Raw genomic sequence first — 19270 nt, 5'->3', positions numbered from 1 at the left:
GAAGCAAATAATGATAGCGGGATGAAGAAAAAGTCATAAAACTATCATGACTTAGATTTATTAGAGCAATTTTGTGCAATTATAAAATATATTTCTGTTGTCTCTAATAAATTGGTGTTTTAGAGAAATTTTTTTAATCCTCGAAAAATTGATTTTGTAAATATTTTTAATATCAGAAAGGTGAAAAAGTGAAAAAATAGATAAAATGTCAGAAAAATGAATCATCATACATGTTTGAGATGACTAAAAAATAATAATAAAAAATCATCAAAAAAAGAAATAATAAATTAATCATATATATCACTGTCTTAATATGTAGGAAAAATCCTAAACATCAAACTATCAGGAATAGAAAAAATACTAACATTCAGTATCTATTATTTGTCTTAACTTCTAAAATATAAATCATAACTTGTAAGTAAATGTGAGTGGTAGCGCTGCACTGCAGTACCACTCGATAAAACACGTATTACTAATTTACCAACCATAGGAAAAATGCATGTTTAGGACTTAGGAGGATCCCGTATTTTTGAACTAGGTTAAATCGAGTAAGACATATATACTTGATCCAAAGTTCGAGCATAGGAGAAAACTGACATTGACATATATTTATATATTGTTAAGACAAATATAACAATTTGATAATTTATGTACAAGTACATACATTGTGAATTTTTAAGTTTTCCTTTTTTTTAGTCTTCTTCTTCTTTTTTTCCTTTTTTTTTTTGATTTATTCCAACATCTTACCAAAAAAATATCACACCTTGGCTGCCATGCCACAAATTCCAGATTTAGACAATTTTTTCTTTAATTGTTTTTTTTTAAGTGGGTCATTGTCATCCATGCTGAAGTAATTTCCGAAATCGTGGCATGAAAATAATGGGATGGGCCTGGGCCCTTTGCCGACAAAAAAAAGAGTAAAGCCACGTGGCTACCTGAAACTAGAGATTCATCAATTATCCGACGTGGCCGAGCCGTGTAAAACGGATACAATAGATTTGATTAAAAGAAAAGAAAACCATCTCTTTCTTCGTCCCCAGAAGAATCTTTCTCTTTCTTATTTGCTTTTGCTTGCTGCTTCTCAATAATATATACACATAAGTCCGATCGAATAAATCAAAAACTAAGATCCCTTTTTTTAATTTTAATCGAATTAGAAAAAACTCAAAAGAGAGATTGAGCATCTGCTTTTTTCAAAAACAACACAAATTAAAGAAAAAAAATTTGGATTTTGGGGAATTTTTTTTTTGCTTCGTGCTTGGTGCCCTCGATTCTTCTGGGCTTCGCATCGGCTTGCTCGATTTCTTTCTTATTTGATCATCTCTTACTTCTTCTTCATCTTCTCTCGCTTTTGGAGGTTAGGGTTTCTCTGCCCCTTCTTTTTTTTTTTTTAATATTTTATATATTCTAGATTATATTAATTTTTCTTATATTTCCATTGGATCTTCGCAGTCTATGTCCACTTTTTTAATTGGAGGATTTTTGGAATTTTGTGATCTGAGTTTGATTTTTTCCCTGAGTTTGATTTTTTCACTTGAGCTCGAGTTTGATATTAAGAAGGTGTTGTCCAAGCTTGATTAAGATTGTTCGATTATAATCTGAATCTGAGTCAATAACTCAATATTACAATTAGTAAAGTCTAGAATCTGAGCAAAGAGAGAATTATATATATCTAGTAGTGATTTTTTTATAACATTGGTGCATCTGTGATGCAATGTTTCTTATGAAAACGATCGTCTCTTAACGTTTTATATGGTTGAATGTACAGGGCAGAAGAGTTTTGTGTTCTATTGTTGAACTGTGATTGTTGTCATCTGCGAGTTAGCTTGTTCTGAGCGTATCAAGATTTTGATGGATGATGAGGATATGGAATCTGAAGAAGATTTTTTGATGACCTGTGTGTGGACCTGACCAAGACAGGAATCTTGTGGGGCTTCTTTTAGTCAAGCACGGAACTTCAGGAATTTTCTTACTTGTAGGGTTGCAACATGGATGACGATGGAGAACTGGGGATGTTTTTTCCTAATTGGAACAGCAAGAATCCAGCTGAATCGGTCGAGTCTCGTGGTTTAATGTTCTCTTGTTTTGTTGCTGCCCTTGTTGGTATTTTGACCATCGCTTACACAGCTTTTCAATGGCGAAGAAACATCAACTTAAGTTGGACGAAAGCTATAGCCAGATCAAAGAAAAACCCAAAGGCACGACATAAGGTTCCTGTTGCTCCACATAGCTGGGAACCCGACCCTATATCTCGTGCCAAGAACTTGAACTGTTGTGTATGCTTCAAGTCCATGTCGCCATCTCAGGCAATTGTAGCTTCTGAAAGTGTTTTCCACAGGTGCTCAATCTGTGGAGCAGCTGCCCATTTTAACTGTTCTTCAAGTGCGGCTAAAGATTGCAAATGTGTCTCCATGACTGGATATGAGCATGTGGTGCACCAGTGGGCAGTGCGCTGGACAGAAGGTGCTGATCAGCCTGATGACTCCTCGTTTTGTAGCTACTGCGACGAGTCGTGTAGTAGCTCCTTTCTTGGCGGTTCTCCTATTTGGTGCTGCTTGTGGTGTCAACGTCTTGTGCATGTTGACTGTCACAGTAACATGTCGAATGAAACTGGTGACATTTGTGATTTAGGCCCGCTTAGAAGGTTAATATTGTGCCCTCTCTACGTTAAGGAATTGACACGGAATCCCTCTGGAGGATTTCGGAGCACAATCACGCACGGTGCTAATGAACTTGCATCAACCGCCCTTGCCAGTATCAGGAGTCAAAGCAAAAAATACAAGCAAGCTAATGAAACTTCAGCTGACACAGGTAATAGTGGTAGCAATTGCGATGAATCGACAGAAAGCACAGCTGAGACAGGCCCAACTGTTAATGGCTCCCATGCCATGCTTGAAAATACTATCACTGTTATGAATGGTGATTCTTCTCACGGGGACAGTGATAGCAATGGCAAGCTGGAAAAGAAGCCCAGTGTTAAGAGAAGCGGGTCTCTTGGTCAGAAGGAATATCATGCACTAAGGTCGAAACTTAAGTATGAGCTAGCTGATTTGCCTTCAGATGCAAGACCGTTGTTGGTTTTTATAAATAAAAAGAGTGGTGCTCAACGAGGTGATTCTCTTCGTCAACGCCTTCATCTTCTTCTAAATCCCGTGCAGGTAGATTATGCTGTCTGGAAAACTCGTTACAGACTTTATCACATTTGTAATGCTTTATCATATTCTGTGGTCTTTACGTTTATTAATGGAGCCATATCTTGCAGGTTTGTGAATTGAGTTCTGTGCAGGGACCAGAAGTGGGGCTTTTCCTCTTCAGGAAGGTTCCTCACTTTAGAGTTCTTGTTTGTGGTGGAGATGGCACTGCTGGTTGGGTATTAGATGCAATAGAGAAACAGAATTTCGTCTCTCCTCCTGCAGTTGCTATCCTGCCTGCTGGAACCGGGAATGATCTATCCCGAGTATTAAATTGGGGTGGTGGTTTGGGCTCTGTTGAGAGACAAGGAGGCTTGTCTACAGTATTACAAAACATAGAGCATGCTGCAGTCACTGTTCTTGATCGTTGGAAAGTATCGATTTCGAATCAACAAGGAAAGCAACTTCTGGCGCCAAAATATATGAACAATTATATAGGTCAGTTAAATTCAATACCTCTAAGTGAATAACTTCGAAGCTTTGCTTTCAAAACCTCTAGGTGTACTCAACAACCTATCTGATCTCAGTTCCATAGTCCTTTTCCCGTACATAATACTATTATGAGGACTCATCTCTGGGTTAAAAATATTTACAGTTAACATGGCAATTTGCGTTTCAAGTCTATATAGTAAAATTGTATTATTATGTAGACTCTCTTCATGAGGGCTAGTTTGAACCATTCCGGTTGTGTATATTACTATCTTTGTAAATGATATGACTGCTATCTTGAAACCCATAGCCTATAAGTGTTGCTAATCGCCTATAACAGGGGTTGGGTGTGATGCGAAGGTCGCCCTTGAGATTCACAATCTACGGGAGGAGAATCCAGAGAGATTTTATAGCCAGGTAACCAAATAAACATGAATTGATAAAATTTTGATATAACCTTACGACAACTGTATTTCTACATTTCATACTCATGAATCATGATTTAACTGGCATATACTGTAGAGAAGCTGTATTGATAATATGTAGTCCTTGAAACTGATATTTGTATGGTCTCCGTGTGCAGTTTATGAACAAAGTCCTCTATGCCAGAGAAGGTGCAAGGAGTATAATGGACAGAACATTCGAAGATTTCCCTTGGCAAGTTCGCGTTGAGGTGGATGGTGTTGACATCGAGGTTCCTGAGGTGAGTCACAGATACCTTACAGATAAACCCCGCGTGATAATTAGTGTTCTAACTTCTATATGCTAAATCTTTGAAGGATGCGGAAGGAATACTTGTTGCAAACATTGGGAGTTACATGGGAGGGGTGGATTTATGGCAGAACGAAGATGAAACATATGAAAACTTTGATCCACAATCAATGCACGACAAGATAGTGGAAGTCGTGAGTATATCTGGAACATGGCACCTTGGAAAGCTTCAGGTTATATTTGCGTTCTATCTGATCTGTAGACACATCTGACTGCTTACCCTGAATACTAAGATCAATTGATTTTTGTTTGTTTTCACACCTTTCAGGTCGGGTTGTCTCGTGCGAGAAGGCTAGCTCAGGGGCAATCAGTCAAGATACAACTCTGTGCGCCGTTACCTGTGCAAATTGATGGAGAACCTTGGTTTCAGCAACCATGTACCTTAAACATATCTCACCATGGCCAGGTTCTTCACTCCACTTCTTCCCTAACTAAGCTTTTAGATTGGAACAAGTAGTCTTTTGTTTTTCCATAACTCCGCCAAAAGCTCGAAACATTTGTTATTGCTAAACTGATATTTTTCTCTCGCTTATCTTCACTTTTGCAACAGGCTTTCATGCTAAAGAGAGCTGCGGAGGAGCCACTGGGTCATGCAGCGGCTATAATCACAGATGTTCTAGAGAATGCAGAAACCAATCAAGTGATAAACGCTTCACAGAAACGAACACTGCTTCAAGAAATGGCTCTACGGCTAACTTAAAACAGAGTAAAAAATGAAAAGACGAAAAGACAAAACTATCAGTGGTTAGTTTATTGACTTGTTGTCTCGTCAGAATGTTTACAAAATATGTGTATTTTACATATCTCGTACTTGTACAAACTGTCTAACTAAGGAGCGTTAGATAGTTATGGTTTGGAGATCGAAATCGGCTGGATGAATGAAAAAGCGGGTTCTGTGTGATATTAGGAAAAAAAGGAAGAAGGAACCAAAAAATGGATTCTGGTTCCAAGATTTTTGGGTGTTGTGATAGTGTAGTGTCAAGTTTCACATGAATGAAACTGATACAAAGCTTATTAAAATTATTGATCTTTGTCTTTCGATGAGTTCTTCTTATATATATCAATATAATTTTTAGGAGAATCATGTGTAGTATGGATATTTTTAGATGAAGTCTGTTCTTAACTTTGTGACAACGCATTTTGGCTATTCATATGAAATCGGTTCTCTGGTCTGAATTTGATTTATTAAATGTGGAGTTAATCGGAAGAAATATAAGCCTGTTGCTTGAGGAAGGGGTTAACGAAAAAACTAAACAAAGGAGACTTCTTGTAATAACAACAAAATGGTCTACATTTAAACTTAATACTAGTAACATTTAAGATTCAAGACAAGAGAGACAAAATTGAGTCGTTGGTTTCAGTAAATAAACAACAAATTCGAGGAACAAAATTGGTTGACTCGAAAAAAATGAGCCTTGGGGCGCGGTAGAAATCGTCGAGGAAGGATCATCGATGTAAGAGTTTGTATTTGAGTTTTTTTACCTACCGGTCTTCGAGTTTCCAATTTATACTGTAGTATTTTTGTAATTTACCTATATACCCGCGAGAGAGAGAGAGAGAGAGAGAGAGAAAGACCTTGACCCTCACCTAAACCTCCAAAAACTAGAATTGGTGAAAAGTTTTTGACCAAAAAAGTTTGATATCCTTTTTAGCAATCATCCCAGATTCCTCTTTGAAACTTTCTGGGTTTGGAGATTTTCTTCAATCATTTCTTATTATAATAATCATCTATTCAAAACAAAAACAAAAAATCTACTGCGACGACGATCGGCGAAGAATCAACACAAAAGAATGGGGTGTTGCGCGAGCAATACAGCTGGAGGTTCTAAGGCTAATCGGATCTCACGGTGGCGATCTACCGGCATTGTTGGTCTCCGCGACTCCAAATTGAAGGTAAAGCTGGAAAATTTCGATATGATTAAACCTTTTTTTTTTTTTTTTTTTGGTATTCATATGAAATTGTAGAGATTTTTCTCTGTGTTGGGTTTGGTCTCTTGTTTGCCATGATTGAGAGGTTTTTGTTTTATTGATTAGAAGAAAAGGCACCAAACTTTTGTTGGTTGAGTTATGAATTTGGTTAGGGTTTCTCGTTTTAGGGGTTTTTTTTTTACACTGGAAATTGTCTGATTATCATCTCTTGTCCTGTTTTGGGTTTTGTTGAGCAGACATTTCCTGATGAAGTGATTGATATGGAGAGAGCAGTTCGAACACTCGATCTAACTCACAATAAGATCGGTATTGGCTTCTCTGCTTTTTCTTTCTGCTTTAATTCCTGATTTGATATGGACTAGTTTAGCTGATGGACTTGTTTGGTATTTGACCATTTATATGCAGCTGATGTACCTGGAGATATCAGCAAGTTAATCAATATGCAGCGTCTGGTGAGACAACTCTTTGCCTCTCTGTGTACAGTATTCTTAGATTCATCGTTTCTTGGTATTTCACTTGCTGTGGATTTTGACTCTTTCCCATCATACTGTATTTTGACAGTTAATAGCTGATAATCTAGTTGAGCGCCTTCCAGGGAATCTAGGGAAACTTCAATCTCTCAAAGTTTTGATGCTTGATGGAAACCGCATCAGCTGTTTGCCTGATGAATGTAAGAACAATTTTCTTTTGATTAAAAACTATACTTTTTTTTGTCCATTTAAAACAATTTTGTATAAGGTTATATTCATTTGTTTGTTGTCCAGTGGGTCAGTTGGTAAGGCTTGAACAACTATCAATCTCAAGAAATATGCTCATATACTTGCCTGATACTATTGGTAGTTTGCGCAATGTAAGTGACTTCATTTACCAAATCTTAATCATCTGGCTGTAATAATCAATCTTTGCATTCTTTTATCAAATGCAGCTAGTGCTGTTGAATGTCTCAAATAACAGATTGAAATCCCTTCCTGAATCAGTAGGGAGCTGTGCTTCTTTAGAAGAAATACAGGCTAATGGTATGTTTCTATTTTCACCTTTTAGATTCCGCTTCCTTCGAAGCCTTAAATTGTTTGTTCGGTGATTCAAAAACATCTGAAGTCTTTTAGAAACAAATGATTTGTTATGACGTTTTGCTGTTTACTTATCTCTGGTTGTTTTTTCTCCAAAACTTAATCGTGATTTGGGATAGCCTTGCAGATAACGTTGTTGAAGAGCTTCCTGCATCACTCTGTAATCTGACTCAGTTAAAGTCGCTTTGCTTAGACAATAATCAAGTGAAGCAGGTAGATAATCGAAATGTGATTTGTTCATCATCCGTTTACCTTTTTCGGGTTCTGTCTTCTTCCTGTGAACTCTGTAACACTGATGGTTTTGCAGATTCCAGATGGGTTGCTGATACATTGCAAGAGTCTGCAAAATCTTTCTTTGCATAACAATCCCATTTCCATGGATCAGTTTCAGCTGGTAAGTCAGTAACCTCGAAGAACATTATCTATACTTATTTGAATTTTGTCTTGTGACATAACGATATATATAATGGATAGATGGAAGGATACCAAGAATTTGAAGAGAGGAGAAAGAAGAAATTTGATAAGCAAATCGATTCAAATGTGATGATGGGCTCTAAAGGACTTGATGTAGGCGTTGACAAATGATTCTTATCTCCAACATCTTCTTAGTTTGTAAGTTCATTCAGAATCTAAGATAGATTTGGTATATGTCTCTATGTATTGAATCTCCACTTGATAATGAAAGATTCGTTTTTTTTCAGGTTGGATCGGTGAACGAGGGTCATCGTTTTGTGTAAGATATATTGTTGTAAAACTCTCTTTCTATCTCTCTTCTGGAAGATTTAGAATCCCTGTCACTGTGACTCTCAAAATTTTATGAACACATACACATTCACGCATGTACGTACATATATATATCAAGGCGTGTGTATGTGTTTGTATATGTATCTGTGTGCGTGTGTGTATACAAAACATATAGGCAAATCGATTCTTGCCTTTTGCCCTTCTATTATAGACAATTCTACAAGTGTCTCCTGTTTACTGTTCTGTCTTTAAAACACACTAATTTGATCATGTATGCTATGTCTCAATTGTGAGTTTGCGTTTAATTTTACTACCAAAATTGGATCACACTACACTCTTTTCACAAAGATTCGTGTCTCTCACTCAGCAAATGAGAGATATGACAAGCGGAAACAGTCAAAAAAACAAAAGCTCAGAGTTTGATGCATCCTTGATACAAATCCATCAACTCAGGCAACTCCTCTTCATACTTGAAGACAAGCTTCTCCAAAAACACTTTCTCCACAGGAACCAACAACGAAGACAAGCTCCAATCCTCCTTCACAAGCCCTTTAGACACCAACACCTTAGCAACAGAACACCTCGGGATAATCCTCTTCTCAAGACTAAAGAACAACACCACAGGACACTGCGCGATCGATCTAGCCTCCAAATTCATCTCATTCACGAAAAACTCCATCGTCCTATTGATCTTCCTCTCAGACAACATCATACAATGCGGATGTTTCTTAAAAGCACACATAATATCATCTTCAGACCAATCCCATCTCTTGTAAACCTCAAAGCATTTGTCCCAAATCGACTTGTTTCCTTTCCCAGAGAGAGCATGAATCGCCAACACAAAGGTTGATTTTTGAGGATTGAAACCCATGTCTTTCGCTTGCTTAGCGATAGATTGAAACTCGTGACTCTTTTGCATCACAGCTTCAGGGAAATGAGTGAGAAGCAGCTTAATACAATTCTCAGGGACACCAGTCTCGTTCATGTAGTTAATGTTCGGTACAAGATTCTTGGTATGATCCTCTAAGAAAACCCAAGTGGTTCTCCGTAACGCGGCCACGATCTTCTCGTCGGAATCAAGAACGCTTTTGAGGAAATTGTAAGAAGGGATGAGCTGGTTAACGAGGGAACGAGTCAAGATTGTGGGATCAGAAGCTAAGGTACGAGCGAGTAGAGATTTAGAGACGCCGATTGAGAGGAAGAATGTGAGTTTAGGGAGGAGGACTGATTCAGCATTGGCTAATAAGAGAACGGGACGTTTCTTTACGAGAGTTGAGATCTGTGAAGAGGTGAAACCGTGGTTACGGAGTAGGTTTAGAACCGTGTTGGGTCGTTCTGGTGAATCTAGTAAGAGTTTGCGAGATGCTAAGGTGGCTGAATCTGGAGATAAACCGCATGAGGTGATTAGGTAGTTGATTGTGAAGGAGAGTTTTTGCTGCTGCTGCTGCTCATCATCTTTGGAGGTGAGAGTTGTTGTTAGCGGAGAAGAAGAAGTCTGGTGGAGAGAGAAGACGAAGATGGGTTTGCTCCGATGAGTCTTCTTAGGTTGTAAAGTGAAGCTTCCTCTTGCAATTGGTTTGGTGAGGAAGACGAGTCTCGCTAGAGGTGGTATTGCGACCGCCATGACTATAGCTTGCTTCACTCTTATCTCTCTTTCTCCCAAATGATTTACTAGTTTTGGGTTTTTTTTTTTAACCCATCCGAATTAACCCGACCCGACTCTACCGGATAGACCCGGTTCTCGTTTTTTGTTTTTTAAAAAACAAAGCAGGGAGGGTCGTCATCTTTACTGTTCTCTAGTCTGGCATCGTTTCGAAGAAACCGAGAGACGCAAAAATAAATTGGGAGGATCATCAAATTCAAAAAAATCTCCGATCAAATTCGTCGTCGGAATTATCTCAGGGAGGAATTGCGTTGTGAAGGTAAACGTTTCTTTGGGATTTTGTATTCGTGTGTATATATGTATGTATGTTACGCTCATCAATTTTTTTTTCCTGGGTATCTATCGTTTGTTGAAATTGGCTATATCTAAGTGGTTTGTGTAGTTTGTTTTCCGTAATTACATGAAAGGAATCGAGTAAAGAGGCAACTTAGGCCTTTCATCTAATTTTTAGCGAATAATTTGACTTGTGAAGTTGACGTTTCTCTACTTTCTCATTTCGCTGTGTTCTTTTTTTTATAGCGTAATTTTGATTTTTGTGGAAAGATAAGTTCAACGTTAGTCTAATTTTGATTTAGGGCTTGGAGTCGTGTCAAGTTAGTTGTAATAGGTTCATGTTGCTAATGATTCATTGCCTTGGCAGTGGGAATTTCTGTTTTCTAATGTCGAGTAGCTCTGGAAGTTTCTCGGGAAGCAGTAGTTCGGCATGTAGTTCTAGAAGTGATTGTGAGAACTCGTTTGATGTTGAAGAACTTCTGCAGATTGGGACAAGGCGCAGGGAGGTAATTTGTACTTACTTATCTTAGTGAAAGTTGGACTCACATATTTATTGTAATGACTCTCTTAGATTGATGAAGTTTTATTCTTTTGTGCTATCTGATTTGCTTTTGGCAGCTAAGGAAAGAGAAGGACATGCTGAGAGAATCGCAGCCTCATAGTATCGAATTAGTCAGAGTAAATTCTACTTCTTTTTTTTTTATATAAGCATTTCAGGGAAGGTTGAGTTTTTGGACATTAATCTTCTCTTTACCACAGAGGTTGGAACTACGCACAAAGTCATTATCGGAATCTCGCTTAGAAGACACTGCAAGAATTCAGAAGATGGAGAAAGAGTTGTTGAATTGCTATAAAGAAATTGGTAATGTCTTATTTTGAGCTATGCAATTTAATTTTCATTTAATATTCTGAACTAATAAGTCTCAGCATAGATTATTCTTCTCCTTGGTAATTTTCATGGAGAAGGAGTTGTTGAATTGCTATAAAGAAATTGGTAATGTCTAATTTTGAGCTACGCGAGTTAGATTTTTCTGAGCTAATTTAGTCTCAGCATAGATTATTCTTCGCCTTGTAGATTACTTGCGAGATCAGCTCATTTTCAGAAGCAAGGAAGTGAAATATCTCAATGACCATCTGCACGATCTTGAATTCAAATTAGCTGATACAAGGAATTTGGAAGAAGAAGTTAACTGTTTGAGAGAGGATTTGTGTATCTCTAAATCCGAGCATCTTTTGTTGTTACAAGAACTCGAGAACAAAGAATCCGATTTACAGAGTTCGTCTCTTTCCATAGAGAAACTGGAGGAGGCCATCTCATCCTTAACATTAGAGTCCTTGTGCGAAATAGAAAGCATGAAGCTTGATATTACAACGTTGGAGCAAGCACTCGTTGATGCAATGCAAATTCAAGAAGAAAGTATCCAAGAAAAAGATCAATTAAAAGGAATAATTGACGAGTTCCAGTTGCAGTCTCAGAGAGCACAAGAGAATGTCAAGTACTTTGAGAAGCAAAATGAAGAGCTGAGCGAAAAATTTACCGCCTCTGAAAAGAGTATCAAAGATTTCTTTCAAAGTACCAAAGAACGGTTAGAAAGTGAAGATGGACAGCCTCTAGATGCAGGGTGCTTCCTCGCTGAATTGAGCCATGTGCTTCCGGTGTCCAATGAAGTTCGGTAAGTTCCAGCTTAAGACTTACTTTATTACATCATGAAATTGAGCTAATCCCTATTCCTAATAATGTTTGTTTTGTGTGTCACAGCAATAGCTTCGATGCAATCATCAAGAAACTAGAACTTCCTCGGAATGTGAATATGATTGATGAAAGGGATGGTATGGCGAAACAGACACAGCAGCACGAAGATATTGTGAAGCAACTGAAAGTACTTTTGACAAATTTTGGAACTCTACTTCCTGTCTTTGGTAGAAAATATTGTGGTCCAACTAGTTTACTTGCGATTTTCTGGTATTTGCAGGAAGAATTGAAACAGGAGAAAGTGAAGGCGAAGGAAGAAGCAGAAGACCTTACGCAAGAAATGGCTGAATTAAGGTATAAGATGACATGTTTGCTTGATGAGGAACGCAAACGCCGTGTGTGCATAGAACAAGCATCATTACAGAGAATAGCCGAGCTAGAAGCACAGGTATTATGTTATATGCTTCCTTATTTTTGTTTGGTCGAGTATGTGGAAATGGAATCTAAGTGTTATTTTCTTTCCTCTCTTTCTTAAAGATCAAGAGAGAGACAAACAAGAAGACCTCTTCAACTATGATGCTTTCTCTTCCTGGGTTATGAAAAAGTCTTGAGCTTTGATGTTTAGCTTTATTACACACAAGTCCACCTTTATCTTCACATTCTCATCCATTGGAAGTGGGCGTAGATGGATGGATGCGCATTTGGCTGGTGATCTGTATACACATGAAATGGCAAGGATGGTCAGAGAAAGTCAGAGGCTTGAAGTGTCTAGAGACGCACAAACAAAAGATGTTTGGGTTAAGAAGAAAGAATAATAGCTTTAGAGATTGTCGTTAATTTATTTCCATTCGAGTGTACATAATTAATTGCGTGGAACATAGAAATAAAGTCGTTCGAAAGTATTATTTATTGGGTTATCTCTAGTGTATCAAGTAAAAATGTCTTATCATATTTATTTATCTAAAAGAAAACAAAAAATAATTACACCTCCTGTTAGATTTATTTGTTAAAAAAGAAAGAAATAATAATAATAATATTGCTAAAGTTTTTCTCTTCAGTTTCTTCTCTCTTTAACGGATTTGAAAATTCGAACTCTTTAATACCTCTTTTTGCTTTGCTATCAATCCTTTTTTTTTTTTTTTTTTTTTTTTTTTTTTTTTTTTTTTTTTTTTTTAACTTCCTCGGAACCTCTCAATCTGCTTCTTATTCTTCTTCTCTGCAAATTCCAGGTACAATTTTAGGGTTTTTTGTTTTGTTTTGTTCTGTTAATCTTCGATGGTCGATTTTAGGTTTACTACTTGATCGTTGGCAAAATTGAATCTTAGGAATCAAGCGATAGCAGTTAAAAAAACTTGTGTATTTTGTTCAACCTTCAAAGTTCAGTTATCTATCTCCTGTTATAAGAAGAATCAATAGCAATCGTAGTTTTTGATTTCAGGTTTTTGTAATTAGGATTTCCCCCTGAACCGAACCTTCTTATGGCTGCTAAGATATCTAGCTTGAACCCTTTTGATGATGATACTGATACTGATGATGACGAGGTTGAGAAAAGAGTCACTTCATCATCGTTGAATGCAAAGAGCCGGTACAAGAATGATTCAGGAGGAGGAAATGTTGAGAAGGAGAACCAAACGGTTCAGGAACTTGAGAGCTACGCTGTGTACAAGTCTCAGGAAACTACTAAAACCGTACAAGGGTGTTTAAAAGTAGCTCAAGAGATTAGATCTGATGCTACTAGGACTTTAGTCATGTTGAATGAGCAAGGCGAACAGATTACGAGAACTCACCACAAGGCGGTTGACATCGATCATGATCTTAGTCGGGTCAGAAGTCTTTGAGATTTTTAAAACCAAAACTAGTAATCAAGCAGTTCTGTTTTTTTCTTGGTGATGAACCTTATTGTTTGTTTTTGTTTCAGGGTGAGAAGCTTCTTGGAAGCCTCGGAGGGATTTTTTCAAGGACTTGGAAGCCGAAGAAGACTCGTTCTGTAACTGGTCCTGTCATTACTAAAGGTTTTACTCTTTTTCTTCTTTTGGCTGATCACTTCCAAGGACTGTGTCTTTTGCTTATTACTTTATCTCTAAGCAGGTGATTCCCCCAACAGAAGAGTTAACTACTTTGAGACTAGGGAAAAGCTGGGACTGAACCATTTACCCAAACCACAATCAAGAACCAATGAACCTCTTCCTGAATCAGCTGATGCTTATCAGAAGCTAGAGGTTTGGATTCTCTCCCTTCTTATATACCTTCTGGAGTTGCAAAAGTTGTCTTTTCAGTTTACCAAGATTCTAAGTATCATTGTTGTGTAAACAGATGGAGACAGCAAAACAAGATGAAGGCCTTTCAGACTTGAGCGACCTTCTTGGCGAGCTGAAGAATATGGCTGTGGACATGGGAACTGAAATCGAAAGGTTTTCTTCTCATATCTTTTATCTACTGTCTCTTTGTATAAATTCTCTGGGAGTTTCTTTAAAACTGGTTTAAAATTGGCAATTGCAGGCAAAACCATGGACTGGATCATCTTCAAGAAGACGTTGAGGAGCTTAACTACAGAGTCAAACAATCGAACCAACGGGCTCGCCGTTTACTCCGCAAGTAAAACTAGTCAGAACTCTGTTCATAACCAAGCTCGTCAGGCTCTTCCATTCTTCTAACATAGATTTCAATATTTTAGTTCTCATCTTAATGAGGTTGAAACATTTGACAACTCTGCAGAACAAGTAACAAGCAAAGACAGTAGTTGAAACATTTGATTTCAAAGCTTCAAGTTTAAATTAGGGAACAACTTGAGTTTTGTGTGTGGAAATATGAGTAGGATCAGGAAGAAAAAGAGACAAGAGACATGAACTCTTGATCTGATTCCAAAGCTTCCATAAACTCCGGAAGTAGACATACTTCCAAATCTATACTTCCTCCTCCTTCTCTTCCCGGATAAGCTGATACCTTCCCATCATATTTACCGCCATAACCGCTTCTAACCGCCACTGCTTTCCCCATCCCAAACTCGGATCCGTACTTGTTAAACCTTGGAGAGCTTCCCATGTGAACAACATTCGGGCTGAAAAATCCATCTAATTTCGTAGGATACTTCAGCCATTGATCCACTTCGTAAGAGATCTTTTCGATAGTGTGTTCGGATACAGCTTGATGCAGCTTCAAAGCAGCCCTTCCAAAGTCATTCTCCAATAAATCACCAACTGTCGTAGTCGTTTTCACAAGAGAGACGTACACCCCAAAGTGATCCATTGGCATTGGTGGTTTCATTCTTGATCTATTGCCAGCAGCAAGCCTGCAAGTAGTTTCTTGATCTTTTCCTAATTTTCTTGCTCTTGTAATGCTTCTCCATATGAACGCAGTTACCGACTGAAACGAAGAGATGTTTGTCGTTTCGCAATCTTGATTCGCCTTTGTTTTCAGCAACCTCACTGTTTCTGATGAGAAATGGAACATTCTCTCGTTCAAAACCGGAGTTTTGTAAAGACTAATGGACTTATCAGTTTCACTGAAGGGAAGACTGTAAGTTGGACCGGACATTTCACGAAAGATTGGAGGATTCTTGAGACTGAGCAAATTGTTGTTGTTATCAATGATGTCTTCTTGTGAATTGAAGATATCGGAAAAAGAGTTGAAGAACTGCCAGAAGGAACTTCCATCTCCAATCGAATGATTCATCGACAATCCTATAAACACTCCATCTACCAATTCTGTTACCTATATAACCGGAACATTAGTAAAAAAGAGTTTCACCTTCTTATTACTACAAATCTGTTCATGTATATATGAAAAATGTACCTTGACTGATAAGAGACTCATGGTGTAACCATCGCGGTTGACTGCTTTGTGATGATCAAAGAAAGAATGAACAACCAAAGGAACATACTTGGATCCAACAATGTCTGACACACTTAGATCTGATTCAGCATGGATAAATCCAGCTCCAGGACTGTTATTACAGTCGACAAACACAGAGTGAGATCTTTGACTTTGATCGTCGGTTTTCAAAGTCGAGAGGCGACCCGCGAGAAGATAGAAATGGAAAAGTGTTGTGGCAAGCGAGTCTTTGAGCTTATGCAGCAAAGTCTCCATGAAGTCTTTTGAATCATCAGATTCAGAAAACGGTGGTTTGAGAAAGAGAAGACCCTTTTGGATGTAATGGGTTGAGAGCATCAAATGATTCAATGGTGAAAAATGGTATGGCTCTTTCCATTTTTCAGGGAGGCTTTTGGGTTTGACGAAGCATTCCGAGATAATCTTTACTTCCGATGAAGAAGAATCCATTTTTTTTTCTCTCAAGAAACCAAAAAAAGAAAGACAAAAAGTGTATTAAGATGTATGCTTATTTTGTCTCTTTCCACGTTTCTTTGCTTCCCTTTTATATATATAACAAATATAGACAACTATAGCTAGCTATCATCATCAATGATGTCATCATATATCTATATGTTCATGCATTATTTGATCCTGCTAGTCATCATCATCAGTGCTGTCATCACATACATGATCTTTGTTATAGTTGTTGAACTACATTAATTAGTTTTAGTTTGTATTAATCTTTTAATCAAATAACGCGTGAAGTCATGAATGATTTCAACGAAGTTCACCAAACATAGACAGAAGCAAATCCTGAATCCCAAGCCAATCATCATCATCTCACTTAGGAGATAAGCACAAAGGACGTCACGTTATTAAATCTTGACAAAAGTAGAGCTTTGTCGTTTTGGATATGGTTCTAGCTAGTGTTGGAACATTTCAAGAAACCAAACGGACAAAAGAAGATTCAGAGGGTAGTTGAATCAAGAGAGTGAGTTTGGGAGCAGATGTTAAAGATTTACTGTACTTCTCTGTTTTATGGTTCTGTTTTCAAGTTTACTTTTCTAAGTTCTTACAAACAAGTGTAGAATCAAGAGAGTGAGTGAGTGAGAGTAATTTGTAAAGAACAGCAACTTTATTATCTATAACATTTATCAATCTTTATTTAAATAGTACATACATGCATGATTAATAATGATTGGATTTAGCCAGCAACACAAGTCCTCAATCCAACAGATTCCAATTTATTTAGAGATATGATGATAAGAGAGAGCATATATACGAACAAGATCAAGAAGAAGAGGAGACAAGGGACATGAACTCTTGATCTGATTCCAAAGCTTCCATAAACTCCGGAAGAAGACACACTTCCAAATCTATGCTTCCTCCTCCTTCTCTTCCCGGATAAGCTGTTACCTTCCCGTCATACTTACCGCCGTAACCGCTTCTAACCGCAACCGCTTTCCCCATCCCAAACTCGCATCCGTACATGTTAAACCTTGGAGAGCTTCCCACGTGAACTAAGTTGGGACTGAAAAGTCCACCAAATTTCAGAAATGACTTCAACCATCGATCAATTTCGGATGAGATCTTTTCTTCAGTGTGTTCTGTTACAGCTTGATGCAGTTTCAAAGCAGCCCGTCCAAACTCATTTTCCAATAGACTACCAGTTTTCATAGTCGCTTGGACAGGAGAGATGTGAACCCCAAAGTGACCTATTGGCAATGGTGGTTTCATTCTTGACCTATTGCCAGCAGCAAGCCTGCAAGTAGTTTCTTGATCATTTCCTAGTTTTCTTGCTCTTGTAATGCTTCTCCATATGAATGCAGTTACCGACTGAAACGAAGAGATCTTTGTCATTCCGCAATCTTGATTCGCCTTTGATTTCAGCAACTTCACTGTTTCTGATGAGAAATGGAACATTCTCTCCTTCACAACCGGAGTTTCGGAAAGAGAAAGACTTATGGACTCATCTGGTTCAACCAAGGGAAGGCTACAAATAGGACCGGACACTTCACGAAAGATTGGAGGGTTCTTGAGACAGAGGAATTTGTTGTTGTTGTCGTTGTTATTTTCAATGGTTTGTTCTTGTGAATCCATGAAGATCTCAGACAAAGAGTTGAAGAACTGCCAGAAGGAACTTCCATCTCCAGTCGAATGATTCATTGATATTCCTATGAACACTCCGTCTACCAATTCTGTTACCTACACAACCCCAAAAAAAAACAAGTCATAGGTTATATGACACTATTACAACACATTGGATCACTACAAATTTATTGACATAATCAAAATTTTATATGAGTTTGAGATATTTATTGAATTAAGTGTACCTTGACTGACAAGAGACTCATGGTGTGACCATCGCAATTCAATGCTTTGTAATGATCAAAGAAAGATTGAACAGCCAAAGGAACATATTTGGAGCCAACAATGTCTGATACACTTAGATCTGATTCAGCATGGATAAATCCAGCACCAGGACTGTTATTACAATCCACAAACACAGAGTAAGATCTTGGATTATCGGTTTTCAACGTCGAGAGGCGACCCGCGAGCAGATAGAAATGGACAAGTGATGCGGCTAGCGAGTCTTTAAGCTTCTGCAGAAAAGTCTGCATGAAAACTTTTGCATCGTCAGATTTAGCAAATGATGGTTTGATAAAGAGAAGACCCTTTTGGATGTAGTGCATAGAAAGCATCACATGCTCCAACGGTGATAAATGATATGGCTCTTTTGCTTTCTCGGTGATGGTTTTTGGTTTGACGAAGCATTTTGAGATTATCTTTACTACCGATGTAGACGAAACCATTTTTGCAAGAAATGTTTGAATCTCTGCTTCTTTTTTTAGTTTTTTTTTTCTGTTACTTACGTACTTCATTAAATATGCTTATTGGAAGGTAACAGAAATAATAACTAAGGTTTTTTTTTTGAAAAATTAAGGTTGTTTTACATGCATTAAAAACATGTGTGGAATACGACTGTTCCTTAATCAATTATAATCGGACAACAATGAAATTTGTTTTACATAGAACTAGAAACCTCGGCCAACCCCTTAGTTATCATAATCGGATAACAATCAAATTTGTTTTACATGAAGGAAAAACCTCGGCCACTTAATTATCATAATCGATCGGATAACAATTATATTAGGTTTTATCGATCTTTAATACTCCCTCTGTCACATTTTATTAGATTTTTTAGCTAAAAAAATACTATTCCCTCCGTTTCAATATATAAGATGTTTTGGCCTCTTTTTTTGTTTTAAAATATAAAATGTCTTGTAACTTTCCATGCAAATTTTAATATATATTTAATAATCTGTAATCATTATTTATGCAGTCTTCTTTATTATTGGTTGAATCTTTTTAATTTAAATATATATGATACTTTAAAAAAAATACTATAAACTATCTTAATATGTGTGCCTTAACTTAAACATCCTATATTTTGAAACGGAGGGAGCAATGTTTAAGAAACCATAAATATTCATATTATTATTAAATATTTATTCAAATTTTTAACCAATAGAAAAAAGACTGGAGAATACAAATGCTCATAATTAACATATTAAATAAAAATAAATGATGCATAAAAAAATTGAAAAATAATTTATAAAATAGAACAAAAAATAAAAGCTCCAAAGTCTTATAATTTGAATCCCTAATTTGAAACAGATGGTGTAAAATAACACAT

At 37.2% G+C, this 19270-nt stretch overlaps 7 protein-coding genes across 10 annotated transcripts; 4 read left to right on the top strand and 3 right to left on the bottom strand.

The window, feature by feature from the left end:
- Positions 1–945: 945 nt before the first annotated feature.
- On the top strand, positions 946–5472 carry LOC104768997 (diacylglycerol kinase 1). The gene is made up of 8 exons (XM_010493109.3): positions 946–1357; positions 1769–3158; positions 3263–3629; positions 3961–4037; positions 4204–4323; positions 4400–4564; positions 4660–4797; positions 4942–5472. The coding sequence occupies exons 2-8, from the start codon at positions 1989–1991 to the stop codon at positions 5089–5091; spliced, it is 2187 nt and encodes a 728-aa protein (XP_010491411.2). The 5' UTR covers positions 946–1357; positions 1769–1988; the 3' UTR covers positions 5092–5472.
- Positions 5473–5761: 289 nt separating this feature from the next.
- LOC104768996 (plant intracellular Ras-group-related LRR protein 7) lies at positions 5762–8357 on the top strand. Of its 2 annotated transcripts, none has more exons than XM_010493108.3 (10): positions 5762–6284; positions 6557–6626; positions 6726–6772; positions 6882–6990; positions 7085–7170; positions 7246–7336; positions 7518–7603; positions 7698–7784; positions 7865–8002; positions 8092–8357. In XM_010493108.3, the coding sequence occupies exons 1-9, from the start codon at positions 6183–6185 to the stop codon at positions 7973–7975; spliced, it is 789 nt and encodes a 262-aa protein (XP_010491410.1). In that variant the 5' UTR covers positions 5762–6182; the 3' UTR covers positions 7976–8002; positions 8092–8357. The 2 variants fall into 2 exon arrangements, 1 of the variants encoding a protein (XP_010491410.1); XR_015592975.1 differs by having other exon boundaries at positions 5926–6284; positions 7510–7603.
- A 56-nt stretch (positions 8358–8413) lies between these two features.
- On the bottom strand, positions 8414–9758 carry LOC104768995 (uncharacterized). Its single transcript, XM_010493107.2, has one exon. It carries the CDS (start codon positions 9756–9758, stop codon positions 8547–8549), a length of 1212 nt encoding a protein of 403 aa, XP_010491409.1. The 3' UTR covers positions 8414–8546.
- A 164-nt stretch (positions 9759–9922) lies between these two features.
- LOC104772158 (uncharacterized) lies at positions 9923–12680 on the top strand. Of its 2 annotated transcripts, none has more exons than XM_087505215.1 (8): positions 9923–10056; positions 10438–10576; positions 10689–10748; positions 10830–10932; positions 11146–11743; positions 11830–11950; positions 12044–12211; positions 12301–12680. In XM_087505215.1, exons 2-8 carry the CDS (start codon positions 10457–10459, stop codon positions 12361–12363), a joined length of 1233 nt encoding a protein of 410 aa, XP_087361341.1. In that variant the 5' UTR covers positions 9923–10056; positions 10438–10456; the 3' UTR covers positions 12364–12680. The 2 variants fall into 2 exon arrangements, with proteins under 2 accessions (XP_087361341.1, XP_087361342.1); XM_087505216.1 differs by having other exon boundaries at positions 10830–11064.
- A 214-nt stretch (positions 12681–12894) lies between these two features.
- Positions 12895–14523, top strand: LOC104768993 (SNAP25 homologous protein SNAP33-like). 2 transcript variants are annotated; one of them, XM_010493104.2, is made up of 6 exons: positions 12895–12992; positions 13202–13586; positions 13682–13775; positions 13852–13982; positions 14077–14174; positions 14263–14523. In XM_010493104.2, exons 2-6 carry the CDS (start codon positions 13242–13244, stop codon positions 14360–14362), a joined length of 768 nt encoding a protein of 255 aa, XP_010491406.1. In that variant the 5' UTR covers positions 12895–12992; positions 13202–13241; the 3' UTR covers positions 14363–14523. The 2 variants fall into 2 exon arrangements, with proteins under 2 accessions (XP_010491406.1, XP_087361340.1); XM_087505214.1 differs by lacking the exon at positions 12895–12992 and having other exon boundaries at positions 13141–13586.
- Positions 14409–16118, bottom strand: LOC104768994 (putative acetyltransferase At3g50280). The gene is made up of 2 exons (XM_010493106.3): positions 15556–16118; positions 14409–15474 (listed from the first exon to the last, which is right to left on the bottom strand). The coding sequence occupies exons 1-2, from the start codon at positions 16039–16041 to the stop codon at positions 14581–14583; spliced, it is 1380 nt and encodes a 459-aa protein (XP_010491408.1). The 5' UTR covers positions 16042–16118; the 3' UTR covers positions 14409–14580.
- Positions 16119–16707: 589 nt separating this feature from the next.
- LOC104768992 (putative acetyltransferase At3g50280) lies at positions 16708–18450 on the bottom strand. Its single transcript, XM_010493101.2, has 2 exons — positions 17907–18450; positions 16708–17778 (listed from the first exon to the last, which is right to left on the bottom strand). The coding sequence occupies exons 1-2, from the start codon at positions 18384–18386 to the stop codon at positions 16864–16866; spliced, it is 1395 nt and encodes a 464-aa protein (XP_010491403.1). The 5' UTR covers positions 18387–18450; the 3' UTR covers positions 16708–16863.
- Positions 18451–19270: the final 820 nt, after the last annotated feature.

This window comes from Camelina sativa, chromosome 20 (assembly GCF_030686135.1).
Source record: "Camelina sativa cultivar CO46 ecotype springtype chromosome 20, ASM3068613v1".
In the NCBI taxonomy this organism is placed as follows: Eukaryota; Viridiplantae; Streptophyta; class Magnoliopsida; order Brassicales; family Brassicaceae; genus Camelina; species Camelina sativa.
Note: the sequence above shows the minus strand (reverse complement) of the source record. Positions and strands in the feature narration are given on the sequence as shown.

Excerpts from the sequence above, each read along its gene's own strand:
- LOC104768997 (XM_010493109.3), top strand. The coding sequence starts at position 1,989 with ATGGATGACGATGGAGAACTGGGGATGTTTTTTCCTAATTGGAACAGC. Across the intron at positions 4,038-4,203 it reads CAGAGAGATTTTATAGCCAG|TTTATGAACAAAGTCCTCTA; the intron begins GTAACCAAATAA and ends CTCCGTGTGCAG. Across the intron at positions 4,798-4,941 it reads ACATATCTCACCATGGCCAG|GCTTTCATGCTAAAGAGAGC; the intron begins GTTCTTCACTCC and ends CTTTTGCAACAG.
- LOC104768996 (XM_010493108.3), top strand. The coding sequence starts at position 6,183 with ATGGGGTGTTGCGCGAGCAATACAGCTGGAGGTTCTAAGGCTAATCGG. Across the intron at positions 6,627-6,725 it reads TCTAACTCACAATAAGATCG|CTGATGTACCTGGAGATATC; the intron begins GTATTGGCTTCT and ends ATTTATATGCAG. Across the intron at positions 6,991-7,084 it reads CAGCTGTTTGCCTGATGAAT|TGGGTCAGTTGGTAAGGCTT; the intron begins GTAAGAACAATT and ends TTTGTTGTCCAG.
- LOC104768995 (XM_010493107.2), bottom strand. The coding sequence starts at position 9,758 with ATGGCGGTCGCAATACCACCTCTAGCGAGACTCGTCTTCCTCACCAAA.
- LOC104772158 (XM_087505215.1), top strand. The coding sequence starts at position 10,457 with ATGTCGAGTAGCTCTGGAAGTTTCTCGGGAAGCAGTAGTTCGGCATGT. Across the intron at positions 10,749-10,829 it reads ATAGTATCGAATTAGTCAGA|AGGTTGGAACTACGCACAAA; the intron begins GTAAATTCTACT and ends TCTTTACCACAG. Across the intron at positions 11,951-12,043 it reads ATATTGTGAAGCAACTGAAA|GAAGAATTGAAACAGGAGAA; the intron begins GTACTTTTGACA and ends TGGTATTTGCAG.
- LOC104768993 (XM_010493104.2), top strand. The coding sequence starts at position 13,242 with ATGGCTGCTAAGATATCTAGCTTGAACCCTTTTGATGATGATACTGAT. Across the intron at positions 13,587-13,681 it reads TCGATCATGATCTTAGTCGG|GGTGAGAAGCTTCTTGGAAG; the intron begins GTCAGAAGTCTT and ends TTTTTGTTTCAG. Across the intron at positions 14,175-14,262 it reads ATGGGAACTGAAATCGAAAG|GCAAAACCATGGACTGGATC; the intron begins GTTTTCTTCTCA and ends TGGCAATTGCAG.
- LOC104768994 (XM_010493106.3), bottom strand. The coding sequence starts at position 16,041 with ATGGATTCTTCTTCATCGGAAGTAAAGATTATCTCGGAATGCTTCGTC. Across the intron at positions 15,475-15,555 it reads TGAGTCTCTTATCAGTCAAG|GTAACAGAATTGGTAGATGG; the intron begins GTACATTTTTCA and ends CCGGTTATATAG.
- LOC104768992 (XM_010493101.2), bottom strand. The coding sequence starts at position 18,386 with ATGGTTTCGTCTACATCGGTAGTAAAGATAATCTCAAAATGCTTCGTC. Across the intron at positions 17,779-17,906 it reads TGAGTCTCTTGTCAGTCAAG|GTAACAGAATTGGTAGACGG; the intron begins GTACACTTAATT and ends GGGGTTGTGTAG.